Source organism: Nothoprocta perdicaria, unplaced genomic scaffold (genome assembly GCF_003342845.1).
Source record: "Nothoprocta perdicaria isolate Ctin4 unplaced genomic scaffold, notPer1 scaffold_347, whole genome shotgun sequence".
Lineage (NCBI taxonomy): Eukaryota > Metazoa > Chordata > Aves > Tinamiformes > Tinamidae > Nothoprocta > Nothoprocta perdicaria.
Genome location: NW_020455585.1, coordinates 496649 through 511319, shown reverse-complemented (window position 1 = coordinate 511319; position 14671 = coordinate 496649). Strand labels below are relative to the sequence as shown.

At 42.5% G+C, this 14671-nt stretch overlaps 1 protein-coding gene across 1 annotated transcript in view; it reads right to left on the bottom strand.

Annotated features, from left to right (window-relative positions):
* Nucleotides 1–14671, bottom strand: part of MRPS5 (mitochondrial ribosomal protein S5) — a 51196-nt gene that overhangs the window by 3647 nt on the left and 32878 nt on the right. The window contains exons 6-9 of the mRNA XM_026044026.1: nt 10636–10726; nt 7525–7571; nt 6675–6732; nt 5655–5717 (exon numbers count right to left, since the gene is read on the bottom strand). Of these exons, the coding sequence (XP_025899811.1) occupies nt 5655–5717; nt 6675–6732; nt 7525–7571; nt 10636–10726 (259 nt within the window). The remainder of the gene's footprint in view (nt 1–5654; nt 5718–6674; nt 6733–7524; nt 7572–10635; nt 10727–14671) is intronic.

The window sequence follows — 14671 nt, the reverse complement described above, 5'->3', positions numbered from 1 at the left end:
AAGTTTTAGACACAATTACATGTGAACAATCTTGGAGAGGCTGTTTGTCAAATTTTCATTTCCAGAGCCTAAAAGCTTTTCATTTCTGGTCTTTTGCATCTTTGCTGTTCTCCCATTTCAATTCCATCAAGTTTCTGTAGATGTTTAATACATGAAACTCATCAGCCAGCAAGTTGGTCAATCAGTCACTGAACAACATTTATTCCCAAGGCAAAACCAAGGGATTTTGACTGCAAACTGTAACCATGGACAGAGTTGTGCTCAGACATCTTTAACTTGCTCATGACGCTTGTGCTGCATTACTGCAGTTTAAGCCCATGAGCCTATAAAAGACAACAGAAACTACTAAAAGTTTCTTGCACTGAAAAAATCGATGCAGGTGACTAAGAGAGGATGCTTTTAAAATGTGTCCCTCCCATGAACTAGTTTCTAAGCTATCTCCAGTCCAAATGCGACCCGTGTTGAGCAAGTGGTGCTGAATTTTCTAGGTGGTGAACTAAGGAGAGTTTGGGAATACAGAATCACAGAACGGTTGAGGTTGGAAGGGACCTCTAGAGATCATCTAGTCCAACCCCCCTGCTCCAGCTGGGACATCCAGAGCACAGGGCACCCGGGTGCATCCAGGCGGGTTTGGGAGATCCCCGGAGAAGGAGACTCCACAGCCTCCATGGGCAGCCTGTGCCAGGGCTCTGGCACCCTCACAGGGAAGTTCTTCCTCACATGGAGATGGAACTGCCTGGGTTTCAACTTACACCCATCGCCCCTTGTCCTGTTACTGGCCACCACTAAGAAGAGCTTGGCCCTGTTCTCCCTACATTTCCCCTTCCTGTACTTACACATATTGATCAGATTCCCCTCTCGGCCTTCTCTTTTTCTGAGAAAACAGGCCCAGCTTGCTCAGTCTCTCCTTGTACAACAGATGCTCTTGTCCCTTACTCATCTTTGTTGCTCTCTGTTGGACCCTCTAGAACATCCATATCCCTCTTGTCCTGGGGAGCCCAGAACTGCCCCCAATGCTCCAGGTTTGGCCTCCCCAGAGCTGAGCAGAGGGGCAGAATCACCTCCCTTGACCTGCTGGCAATGTCCTCCTGATGCAGGCCAGGATGCCATTGGCCTTCTTGGCCACGAGGGCACACTGCTCACTCATGGTTAACTTGGTGTCCACCAGGACTCCCAGGTCCCTCTCCGTGTTGCTGCTCTCCATCGGGTCGACCCCTAATCTGTACTGGTGCCTGGGGTTATTCCTCCCCAGGTGCAGGACCCTGCACTTGTCCTTGTTGAGCCTCAGGAGGTTCCTCTCTGCCCACCTCTCCAGCCTGTCCAGGTCCCTCTGAAGGGCAGCACAGCCCTCCAGAGCGTTGGCCACGTTTGCAGCGCAGGTGAGCAGGACCCTGGGCAGTAGGACCCGCTAGGAACAGCAGCACTCCGGCAGGGCAGCACATACAGAGCCCCGGGCACACAGGGAACTCACTGGGCCCACCTGGAACCTGTTCCGCAGCGTCTCCGCCAGCCACGGACCCCGCACACACTCCCAACATACAGGATTTTGCACAGGGATCCGCTCTTACAGCTCTGAGCCCAGCGGGACCCCCAGAGTGCTGCATGTACCTGCAGTTATTTTTTTATCTCAGACAAGAGCAAACCTGCTTCAAGAAATGTAGGTCTTACTTCATCAGTTAGACAGAAGGGGAAACATTCATTATGTGGAAATGGGGTTTCTGATGTTTTGGAGGATACTTACATACATATATATATATATATGTATATTTATGAATACGCCGTGTAACTGTAAATGCTCAAGATAGCCAGATGGTGCAAAGCACTAGCCCATGGTGGCAGCTAGGGAGGGCAGAGGAAGACCCAAAGGGCAGGTATATGTTTCAAAATAAAAAAAAAAAAAAAAAAAGGAGGGGAATTTGTGAACATACAGAGCAGTCAGTTTAAATTCAGCTCTCAAGCAGGAACAGAACACATTGTCATCAATGAGGTTTTGGGTGCCTGGAGAACTCTCCAAAGGAGCCCAACAAAGACACGCTCAGCGTGTCTCTACTTTAGCCCTACGGTGTTAATATCACAGGACTGATTCTATATTTGGACCCAGTTCTGCAGGATTTTCTCACAAAACAAGTGGGGGAACAATGAGCATGCGAAACCATCACTAAAGCACGTGTCCCCATTAGTAGCAGTCTGCTGCTGCCCAGAGCATTTTTCATATAAGATCCTGCTGAGAATCTGTTCTGGCTTCAGCTCCTGCTAATACCTTCATTAACAACTTGGATAGAGGAAAAAAATGCCAGGAAAGAAAATAGATGGAGGATATTAACTCAGGGAAGGTTGCGGATGTCCTGGGGGTGAGGAGGAGAGGTCAACACGGGCCTGAAAACTGGGGACACCATTTGAAATGAAAACAAGGAAATTTAACAAAAATAAGTGCAAAGGACTCTGGTGGGAAATCAGAAGCACCAATGGAAAATGGGTAAGACTGACTGAATGGCAACAGAAAAAGGATCTGGGAGGTGGAGCAAACCCAGAACCGAAATCAGCAGAATAATGCTGCAGCACATGCAACACCTAGAACAAAACACACTCTAAATACATTTTTCCAAGCCAGGTCAATCAGCAGTCTTCACATGTGATGTTCCATGTATAAGGGGAACGAATGAGTCTCACCGGGCTGGGTAGCAGTGGTATGTTAGCTACAGATTGGTGCTTCCTAGGAAAAAAAAGCAAAGTGGGGAGAGACACTTTGCTTCTCAGCAAACCGTCTTTTATTTCCATAAATTTTTAAACTTTTCCATAATTTTATATTTTTTCCATATTCCAAATTCTTAATTTCCTTTTATTCCTTTTTATTTCATTTATTCCTTTTTATTTTCCATAAATGGAAATAAAAGGGGACAACAGTGTGGTGAGGAGGTTGTTAGCTGCAGGGCAGTCCTGGTTGCTCTTGCTCCTGAGGCCCAGGTATGGAGCACATGGGATGAGATGGGAAGGAATCCCTTATTCTGTGACCCACTGCAAGGCAACACTGCTTGTCTGTGAGGTGTATTTTGGCTGTGTTGCTTCTATTCTTCACCTGTTTTTGTTTTATTATATTGAATCCTAAATTGAAGCTTATGAAAACCAGTTATCTTAAAAATTACAGGGCAAATTATTTAATTTTATGATCCTGAGGGGTCGTTAAATGCAGAACTGCAGAAACTCAAATGAGAAGACAATCTGGCTTGACGCCTGTTGCTTTGAGAAGATTTTTCGAAGCCCACGCTATCGCTTTTCTGTCACAGTGATTTAAAAAAAAGCCCTTATCTCAGAACCAAAATAATGTCATCTAGTAAAAACTGTGTTGAAGGCTCACATCAATTTTCAATGCTTGCAAAATATATATTCAAAACTCTGAACATTAATAATTATCTTCTCACATTATTAATGTGACAGTGCCGAAAGAGAATATTAGCTACACAAAATCAAGCATTTATGTCCACAGTGTCAATGCTTCAGCTTCCTCAAAGGTTGTAGAAACTGATGAAATAATTAAGTAACTGCATACAATGGCAGCTCTTTCTGAAAAATCATCCCAAGCTCCTAACTTTCATTATGAGCTAATCGTTGAATGCTCTTGCAGTTCAGGTCGTGCCAGAATGAACTGATTTACAGCTCCCTTTATTTCCTGCTTTCATATTTGTGGGACCAACGAGGACACCGAGCTGCAGCTAAGTCTGTTCTCTGCGAAACTGCCACTACCTGTATCTATTCCAAAAGCAAAGCTCTGTTTAACGAGTGGAATCAAACATTTGCACACGGTTGTCTCATTCAAAATTGCCTGCAAAGAAATTACCTTGCATCGTCACTTAAGCTCTTTAAAAACAGRAGCTGCCTAGAAGATAAAATGAACCACACCTAAACTGAAGGGCTTGAGAAGTAGGCTAACCTTTAACTCCTCGAGCTACTTCATATGATAAGAGCTTTTATGGTGCAGTTCTGAAAAGCACGATGCCAGGTTGCAGGGTTGCTGCGAGCGTCAGCAGCTGGCACAGCACAGATTGTAACTGCCCTGAACAGGAGGAAAGGGGTGGCAGAAGGTCAGCACTGCGTTCCCCGAGTCCTCAAAAGGTCAAGGCTGGGGTAGAATCATAGAATGGGTAAGGTTGGAAGGGACCTCTAGAGGTCATCTAGTCCAATCCCTGACACAGAAGCTGGTGGAGAGACAACACACACGTCGCTGAGTGGCAATCACAGCTGTGGTCCACGGTCCTTTTCTCTTGAGAAGGAGCAGTGGCAACGATAGGAGCCTGGGCTTGGGGAGCTACACGTTCCTCATCTCTACAGATTGTAACTGCTATGAGTTGCATCTTTGGGGAAGGAATGAGAYATTCCCTTTTAAAATTTACCAGGAGAAAAGAGACAACCATCTGAGCATTCGCTGTATCATGCTGGGATGTCTAATCAATAAATTGTCCAGGGAGGCCTGGTTGGAGATGCCCATCTTGGTGCTGAACTGCTGTCATTAGACACACTGGGATGCTGCACTTCCCAGCTATCAGTGATGACTTAGTACCATTCCAGACTGAAAATATATTTTGGAAGCACTTTTAACAGACTAGTAGCCATGTAAATGATCAATGAGCCACGGGCTACCTCTTGTGGACTCAGAAATACTTTCATCCAATAAACAGGAGTCTAAAGAAGTATCTACAAATGGGATCAAAGGGAGGAGAACATCTTGCAAAGCCAGAGAAATGAAATCCTGCTGCTGTGCAGCAGTGAGATGGTCTTCCAACTGGTCTGGTGCAAGGCAAGAAGCCATGGCGGAGAATTTCTGTAGACAAAGCACCAGTTTCGAACTGGGAGCTCCTGCTAGGGCTTTATCCTAGGGAAAATAAAGCAGGAACAGTTGTGATGGAGCAGCTGGATGGGCTGGATGCTGTCCTCATTCCAGCTCATGGCCACAGGTAGTCTGAGACAGTCGAGTATCATGCTATCCCAGCATGATACTTGGAGAAATGAGCCCATCTGTGAGACTTGGGCAGATGTTGCTATTCCAAAGGCATGGATCTGCGGCACTGGCACTCAGATTCACATCCGAAAAATTCCCAGTAGCGCAGACAAAAATATCCCTGAACCTTGTCTTGAAGACCGTGATTAAAATGGTGAAAAATAATGGCAAGAATATACCAGTTCTCCACAACGTGCATGGGGTATATGATGGGAACAAATGTCCACATGATACTTCTAAAGGCCTTTGCCTCCAACAACTATACTACTGGAAAGAGATTAAACTTCTCCAAATTTTAGAGCAGGAGGAGCTAAATTTTGGAAACCTGAGAGAGAAAAAAACAAACAGAAAAAACCCCCAAAAAACTAACCACATGGGGGAGACATGGACTGGGAACCAAAGAGACAGGGAAGCAGTAAGGGTAAAAGAAAGCCAGGAATTAAAGCATTCACCAGTGGGAGAGGGAGAAATCCTGACATATAAAAACAAAGTCAGGTACAGCAGAAATTTCTAATGAAAGACAATGGGTCATCTTCAACAAGGCACCAGAATCGGATGATACATCTCTGAAGTGTATGAACATTGCACAAATTTATCTTACTCAAGTAAATAACAGGCAGTAATTAATAAAACCTCAAAATTTCCAGGCAGCTTGAGTTACCTTTATTTTGCTTCTTCATGCGGATAGTTGTCCTTTTAAATTTCACATTAATGTCATGGTAAACTGGAAGGAAAAAAATGAAGAATTAGAGCATAATTGTTCTTGGAGAAAGATCTTTAAGCTAGCATGCAAAAGGAGTGCATTTCTCCTTCAGAAATCTGCACAGAAAATTAGTTTTACTCTGCTTTGAGTACTTCATTAAAGAGAAGGATTAATCCAGGTAAAGTTCTGGAGAAGATTACGGCTATTTACACACGTGGGACTATTACTTTACTGCTTGCTAAACATAATCCGGATTCACTTTGAAAATCTGAAGCAGATATCTAATCATCTTTATTTTGCTTTGAAGAGGGCTCACGTGATGGATTTTAGTCCTCTTCCTGATCTTTAGATTTTCTAGTATATCAGCCTTTAACATTTCCCCTTAGGCTTCCACACTGGATTTTCCATACATGAGAGTTCCCATTTCAGCTTTCTCTCTGCTTCATAAAGAGCCCTAGACTCATTTCTTTTTGTTTCAATWTTGTTACATAAAAATTTCTTAAGAGCCTGAAATAACTAGGTTACCCCTATGCATTAGCTCTACATGTTTTAAACACGGTGAGGAAGGGCGAGTGCAAGGGAGATAAACCACCCAATTTAATATTTTAAAAACAACAGCTCATGTTATGAAACAGTAACACAACTTTTCTTCAAGGACTTCCCTGTAATTGTTGGAACAAGGCTGAATGGAAGGGAAGAGCAAACTGCATATTCATCCCAGATAATGGTGACTTCTTTTACACAGAAACTAATGGACTGGATACTCTGACACCACCACTGTCTAGCTACAACAGCCTGGGGCCAAGATTTCGGGTAGCAAGCTGGAAAATCAAAATGATGCACAAAGATTCTTACAATGCACTGGCCAAAGAAGGTTTTAGTTAACATGCTTTAATGGTATGCAACTAGCTGCAACTATTGACAGCATATTCAGTATTTACTGAAACTTAAGAGTCCAAGAAAAATGATAATACTTACTTGTGTGGTTTTGATAGAGTTCTATAAAATGCAAGCAGCGTATCGCTTTGTTCTTTGCCTAAGGAAGAAAGGCATAATTTTTTTTTCTACAATTTTTCTGCAAAGTATTTGGAATTTACCTTTTTTTTTGGTCAGTTGGCAGAAAAAAAACAAGGTAAGGAACCTCAAGAAAAAAAGGAGAGCYGCATCTAATTCACTTAGTTTACAGACATCAAAATTTTAAAGAGCTTATTTCTCCTAAGAGACTCRGCATCTTAAAAGACTTCTTCATTGTAAAAGCCTTTTTAATCCAGTAACCACTAYATCAGTCCAATGGACTTCACCATTGCTACTGAGCCTCACAACACCAAGTAGATTAATGTAGATTACAAGTCATATTTTGACATCTAAAGGAGCCTTAATAAAGTCATTATGTATATATAAGAGAAAAATTCCTGCACAATTGTTGTATGAACAGACTTTATATTCTACCTAGTTATGAGCAATAAATAAGCAAAGGGGTGCGATCATAGGTCATAAAAAAGAGGAAGAAATCTTTTAAAAAATAGATTTAAAATAACTTTTTCTTTTTGTTCCTACTTGCAAAATACCACAACCTGGCATAAAAATAACTGGGGAAAAATACAAAAATCATCTGACCTCTGTGTGTACAGATTATATCAGAAAACAAGTGAAAAAATGAAATATTAACAGAATCTCATTGAGCGGTGACCTCATTATATGTACCGAGATGGACAAACCATGTATATGGAAATATTTCTACATATAGACCAGGAAAAAAAAAAAGATTTGGGCTATTTTCAAAAAAGCACAGCTATGAAATATTTGTGCTGATTTTTAATCAACATACTTTCCGTAACGCGTTCATCCTGTCACCTGCTTTTCCCACTGCAAACCCTGGAAGACAGAAAACAGTCCTTTTATTAGTGAGAAATGCATGCATCAGGCAGGAGCTTGAGAAAGACAACGGGAGAAAACAAATCACCATCAAGTTTAATCCCTCTTACTTCTACTCCATTGCACAGATTATATTCAGAAAATGGCTCTGAGAAAAATACATTTAATAGAAAGTAACAACTCATCCATTACAAATCCCTATCAACTGGATGCTGATTTGCAGTATGAAAAAAAAAAAAAAAGATGAGTAAGGTTTAAATTAAGACATTTCTTTTGTGCGTTTGTTCCAGATAATTGAGTAATGTGATTGTTTCATCCAGAAAAGGCAATTTTTTGCCTAGAAGGAAGGGGAAGGAAGGACAAGGAGGAAGGCAATGCAGGTAGACCAGCTGTGTCTGCACGAACAGTGGCTCCAAGGCCCAAGAGGCAAAGATGGTTGGGCTTGTGTTTACAAAACAGAGACCCTGAAAACAGTATTTTTGCATTGGCAAAAAAAAAAACAGGCTTGAAAAACAGAAGAAAAATCGGGCTCTGCAATTGCAGGCTGGTAGTTAATCCTCCCTGACCTACYGGTACTTACTAGGTGAACTGTGGCATAGCAAAGCTCCCTCAAAAAGTATCTGCTGGGACATTAGCTGATGAGGCCGAGTGGACAGGCGGCTGTTCCACTGCCAGGATCAACTCTGTAGTCTGCAGTCAACATGGACTGACTTCAGATTGCTTGACTTTACCTAGGTGGATTTCGCTTTGGGGGGATTTTTGGCGTTTCTCCTGCTGTGACAGCTGGAGCTGTGGGTCACCTCAGCCACGGAGCCTAATCCAAAATTCAGCGGTCTGTGATCCGAGAGCCAACGCTGACATTGATTTCTTGCAGTCCTCGCGGCAGAAAGGAGCTGGGAGAGATCTAGGAGAGCAACAGCATGGGGAGTGTGTGGTGCTTGCATCTTCCCAATGGATGGTGCTCTGCAAATCTGTAAGCAACTGGAAATGTGGCTGGCTTATTCCAGCTTCCACGTGCATCCCAAAAGCCGGGGCAGCTCTGCAGCTCGTAATGAAAGGAGACTGTTTACATCCAAGAGGTGAATGCTCTCGGAAGGCATACACACCCAAAATAGATTTTTCCTCTGCTTCAGTCACGYAACAATGCAAATTTCCTGTCCTCTGCTATCAATATAATGCATCCTATATTCTCCCCATCCCGACAGATGCATATGACTTGAACTGTTTGCCTCAGAATTATGCACTTTTGGGCTTTTTTTTTTTTCCCCAGATGAATCTCATTTTAATTCTGCATAGTTTTCTTATTTCCAAGTCTGTTTGAGGTCTAACAGGAATTTTTATGTACATTGGTTTACATCCTCAGGAGACCATACAGAAAACTCTCTCGTTTGAAGGAGAAATTTAGTGCTTCATATTCAAGGGTGCTTCTTAAACAAAATTTATCCTACAAAAATAAAAAAGGCTTTAACTCATGGTACTTGAAAACTGAGTGAGAGATTAACACCATTTCCCACACAACAGAACCAGAAGCATGGAAGTGCAGCACAGGGTGAGCGTATAGCTCCCTTACAAATCACTTTACACTTAAGAACTATTAGTACTGCCTTTTATAATTTTGTCCTCCCATCWTAGCCCATTGGCTCAGAATCTGAGCCAAGCCTGAGTCAACCAAAAGCAAAACACGTCCTGTCAAATAAAGGATGCCTAATAATTTTTGTAATTGACAGAGTGAAACACAGGACCTCAAATGCACTTAACTGAGGGGGGAAAAATAATAACAAGGGGAGCTGCTCCTTCTCTACATGAGAGATCCAACCAACAGTGATAACTGAATTAGTTAGGAGGGTGTGGAATTTTTCCTCAGCTCTTTACTTTGCAGGCAACCCCTTAAGAAGCAGCMGGGTAGTGATTTTTTGGTCTCTTCATTCAGCAAAGAGCAACTGTGAGCAGCTCAAGGGCCCTTCTGGCCAAGGGCATTATGCACTTCCCTTGAAGACAGACCTGTTGACTACTTATTGCAGCATCTTGCAAATGCCTGCGAAGGGAAGGCCATAGGATCCGCCTGCTGTGGCCAGCCCTGTCTTTGCAGTGTGTGAGCTTAGAAATGGGTGAAGCAGCAGCAGGGTATGAGCTGGGACCCTCTCGGCAGCACTGGTTCAGCCAGGCGAGGTGCTGGGCTGAGCGGGTTCGGTTACTTCTAGAAGTCACTTGTCCAGAGTGCTCAGCAGCACAGTCATGCCTAGAGCTCCCTTCCAAGGAAAAATAAAACCACAAAAAAAGAACAAACAAAAAACTACTCTCAATTCCTCTGGGAAGTATTCCTTCTCTAAGGAAAGTCTCTATTTACAGTTGGTGTATAAAATCCTCCATAACCTCATGTTTCTTTCGATTTGTCTCATTTACTTCATGCAGTTGCCAGCGTTTCTATGGTTAGACTTCAAATCAGTGGCTGAAAAGAGCTTTATAAATAGAAAACCTACAAATGGGTCAGGATGGGGATCACTCAAGTTACTACGAACTCCAAAGGCCATGAGTCAAATTCTATTTTTCACTAGAAATCTCAATAAAATATTTATAGCAAACCCAGAAAGTGGATTTCTTAGGACTGAACTTCTATAAAATACGGAAGCTTCTTGAAAAGACTCAATGTAAAAAAGAAACATTAGGGTCTTCTCATTTGACAGATTTATTACAAAATGATACATAATAATACCTACATAATCCGTTCTGCTAAGTCCTGCCACTGGCTGGTTATAGCACTCTAGAATAAAAATTGTTTTTAATCACTGCATAGCATATGCCCCAACCCTAATTACGTATCATGTTTTATATGAAATAAAGTGTCCCAGTGAATATGGACATAATTTGATTATAAAGCATACATTTATAGATGACTCTCAGCTCTCAGAGCTATTTTAATATTGCCTAGCGGAAAAAAAAAAGGTGAATTTTCTTTTGTAAAAAGAGAATGTACAAAATATTTCTTTAAATCACCATGTCCTCTAAAGTCTTATTGCAAATAATGATTAATGTGGTACTTTTCACACACATTAACCGCACATACCTGCAGCCCCTTTTCCATTTCCAATAGCAACGACAGCACGAATTGATTTTTTTCGGCCTTCCTTTGCTTTCATGCAAAACACATTTTTCATCTGGAGAAAGAAATACAAAGCAGCTTGTTATGACACGGTCCAACTAYATTCTTTTCAAGAGTCAGCTTATTAACAAGACATTAGAGGTTTATGATGAGGCCTTGCAATACAGCCTGCCTTTGTGAATGAATATCATCTGCAGTGGGACACTGGCTTTGAGGCATTAAATATTTAAATACCGCAAAGAATCTAAACTCAGATATGCAAAAAGTTGTTTGTTTGAGTGCAGTTTCTCTAACGTAGCCCCTCTGTTGTGTTTATTTGCATGACAGACATCCTCTAACACCATTAGTTTCAAGTGTGATTTTAATCGCGATGAAAAAACAGACAGTAAGGAAAKGAAATAAATGAAAAGTGACATTAATGTTTCTCCCCACACCCCTTTACATTTTAACGTATTTTAGAAGCACTGTCAGGAATTGCTCAAGGCTTTACACGGGTTAAGTCCTGGGATTCAAATCTGCTTGCAGACAGCAGAAGGCATTGATTTGTAGCTCTTCTCATTACCGAGATGGCAGCTGCTAAAAAGATGACTTCATTTGAGAAAGGGGAGAAAGAGAAATGGTGTCTGATTCCTGGAACCAGAAATGTTAACAGAAGCACCGCAATCGTTTCAAACAGAGATGCAACAAAGACATTTAGGTTGAAGCGAGGGGGCACAACAAAAACTGGGGAGTCAGGGGGGCCTTATGGCTGGGATCCTGGAGAGCAAGGTTTGCTTCTGTCTCTCTCGAGTCTTTTCATCCCATGCTTTATATTCTTCCCATTTTAAAGGGTCTAATATATTATAGACTTCCCACTTTAAGTGGTCTAATGCATCATTTGAAATCCTTTGGCTATCTAGCTGTTGCTCTAGTTCCCTTGTTTTGTTTACATCCATCCACACACACATACAAATGTGCATGTATTTTCTCTAACACAGTGAGTATTGCCTCATCGTGCTAAAATTCGTGTCTCAGAATTACTAGTCAACATACACAATACACTTCATGGGCCATTTCTGTCTTTCCCTTCAAATATATCAAGGTATGCTTTCTTGAAGCACCACGACAATTTCTGTAAGTTATTACAGTAACAGTTAAATTAAACACGCATTGTTTATCTATGAATTAAGCAGTGTTCGCTCTTTTTCAACATATACAGTTCTTCAGGAAGCCAGTTTGGTTGTAAAATATGTTTTTAAGGAGATTATCGCAAAATAYGTGGTCATGGCTTAATCATTCTTGTTGGTATTCACAGTAGCAACAGCCCAATGACGTCCCTGGGTACAGGTTAGGAATGAGTACTTGCAAAAAAAAAAAAAAACCTTTTCATTTTCATTAAAATAAAGATGCTCTTAAACTCAAGGTACTCATATGTTCCAGAGAGAGTATTTCAAAGAAATGCCCGTSCTGCTGTTTGCTTATTCCAAGTCATTTTTTCTTTCCGTGACCTTGCAGCTTGCATTGAAGAGCTAAAAARCAAGTAAAAATTCAAGTCCCTGCGAAAACACGTTACTTACAGGAAGCAGCAACAAGGCAATATAGAAATGGGACTGAACCAGAGCGATGGTCTCTCCAGATGCACCAACACCACACTGGATTTGCTCTACGGATATTAGTTCCTCCAAGCAGCAAAGTGAATAGGTGTTTGCACAAACCCAAGGGCCTCCCTGTGGGACTATCCTTACAGCTCATTCTTCTCCCTCTCCAGAAGGTGGCAACAGGAACATGTGCAAGAAGCTTCTGCAGGGGCTGCCTCCTGCAACCCACACTTGTCAGCGGGGAGGGAAGACGGAGCTCGTGGCCTTGCTCGCTCCSGAAACGCCGGAGAGGCCTCCCAAGCTCACACGGGTGTGCAGGATCATGCCCCTCCCTGGGCCGCCTCCGGAGAGCGTTGGGCTGTACCTCCCTTCCCGCCTGGAATTCCAGCCTGCAGCCCCAAACATATCATTAAGCTGYGAGGGAATTAATTAAGGCGCAATTAGTAGCTTGCCACTTTCCAAAGGCGACCTCCAAAGAGAGGCCGAGATTAAGGCAGAATTATCCTTATTTACTAGATTTTGAGACAGATTTAAAGCCTGCTTTTTTTTTTTTTTTAATTTGAAAACAGATGCGTGTTCAACCTTACTCACAGYGTGCCTCAAACTGTCACCCCACAGCTCCCATTCCACACCAACAACGGCAATGTGGGGGCACTGGTTACGGAACTCCTCGCAGCTACACCCTAAACCTCCCACACCCCAATGCCCCAAGCTGGAGGGCACAACTTGGGGTGCAGGCGAGCAAGAGTGTGACACAGAGGTTCCCACCTATACAGAGAGTGGGCAGCGGCGAGGGCAGCACTGCAGGGGAAGGCAGATGAATCTCTCTCCTAAGCCCACTAAGATGTGACCTTCTCAAAGACCAGCAAATTTGTCAGTCCACGCCGCTGAACATATGTAGTCCCTCTCGCAGCTCTTAGTTGGAGTAAATAAAACATTTCTCTCTCGGAGAATGTGATTCAGTAGCTGTAGCCTCGCAGCAGCCGGAGGCACGGGGCACACGAGATCTAACCATCTTGTACATCACGGAGACCCAGCCCCTGGCCACAGAGCAAYGACAGATGCAGCAGGACCCAAATGACCTGCACTCACCTGCTCCTCACCCAGAAATGCAGGGGAAGGGACCACCTCCAAACTCAGCTGTACTTTGTGCAGGTGCCAATATCAGAGCTGGAAACTGCCYGGGACATTTTTATCAGCTATCTACAGACACAGTCAACATGACCCAGGGAAGAGAACGTGTCCCAGCAGCTCTGAAAGCCACGTCTGTAGCTACAACATCCCACAAATACATTTTAGCCAACATCTCATTTGGAGTAAATTATTGCTCAGAGAATACCGCATATAACATGTAATTTTTCAGTCAAGTATGTCAAACAAGGGATCTCAGACACTGTAATTTCATGCAACATTTCTCTTTCACAAATCTTTTTTTTTTAGGTGCCATTTCCCGAAACAATGGCTGGAAAACAATTTCCAAAGCCTTACAAAAAGAAATGCAGGTTTGGGATTCTGTGCATTAAGGAATTGTATTTTTGCCACAGAAAAAAATATTACTGTGGTTTTAAAATACAGTTATTTGTGATGAGTCTACCAAGATTAATTCTGTGCTTTTAAAACAGACGCTTACTAATGGCTTTCTTGCTACTTCATGGAAAATTGAAGCTATGGCCCTATATTCTATTATATTAACAATCTCCCTTTGCATCTGGACAATTTATTTTTGTTTAGTGGATGCAGAACAAATGACTACAGTGATGCAATTATCTCTTTTCACTGTTCCTGCTCCCTGCAGATAGCTGCATGGACTTCCGAAAAAAATACACATATTAAGTTGCTGACAAACCACTCAGAGGTACTTAAGGTTCTTTGCATCATTTTTGCCCAATAAACCTCAGGTGTTTTGATTTTACTCCCTCATGCCCCCATAAAAGTAGTGCTTCTTAGGCAAGCAGTTTCTGCACGGCTTGGTAAAGAAAGTCACGTAATGTTCCCATCCCTGGAGGGTGCCAGGACAGAGATTCCCCCAGTTTTTGCTAAGGGCTGAACTCAGAATGATCAAATTATGGAACCAAATTCAGGCAACACAAACCTTCAAAGGAGTGTGGAAATGGGTGCCTGGAGGGAAAAAAAAAAAGGGGGGGGGGAAACATGGAAATGACCAGACTCACATTAAAAAGTTACAGGTCTTGCCCAAATTCTTGGTACACGGGACCCCAGATATGAACTGCCAATACTGCAATACACTTCTGTAAGGTATTTCCAATCTCCATGTAATTCCAGTGAGATACAGTCTGGAAGGCAAACTCCTGGGGATAACATTCAAGGATTCAGCTCGATTCAAGATTCAGATGACAGCCCGGGATGGGGCTTCGTCTGCTGCACAGCATCTTGACTACTGGACAAAATTATCCCTTCTTGAA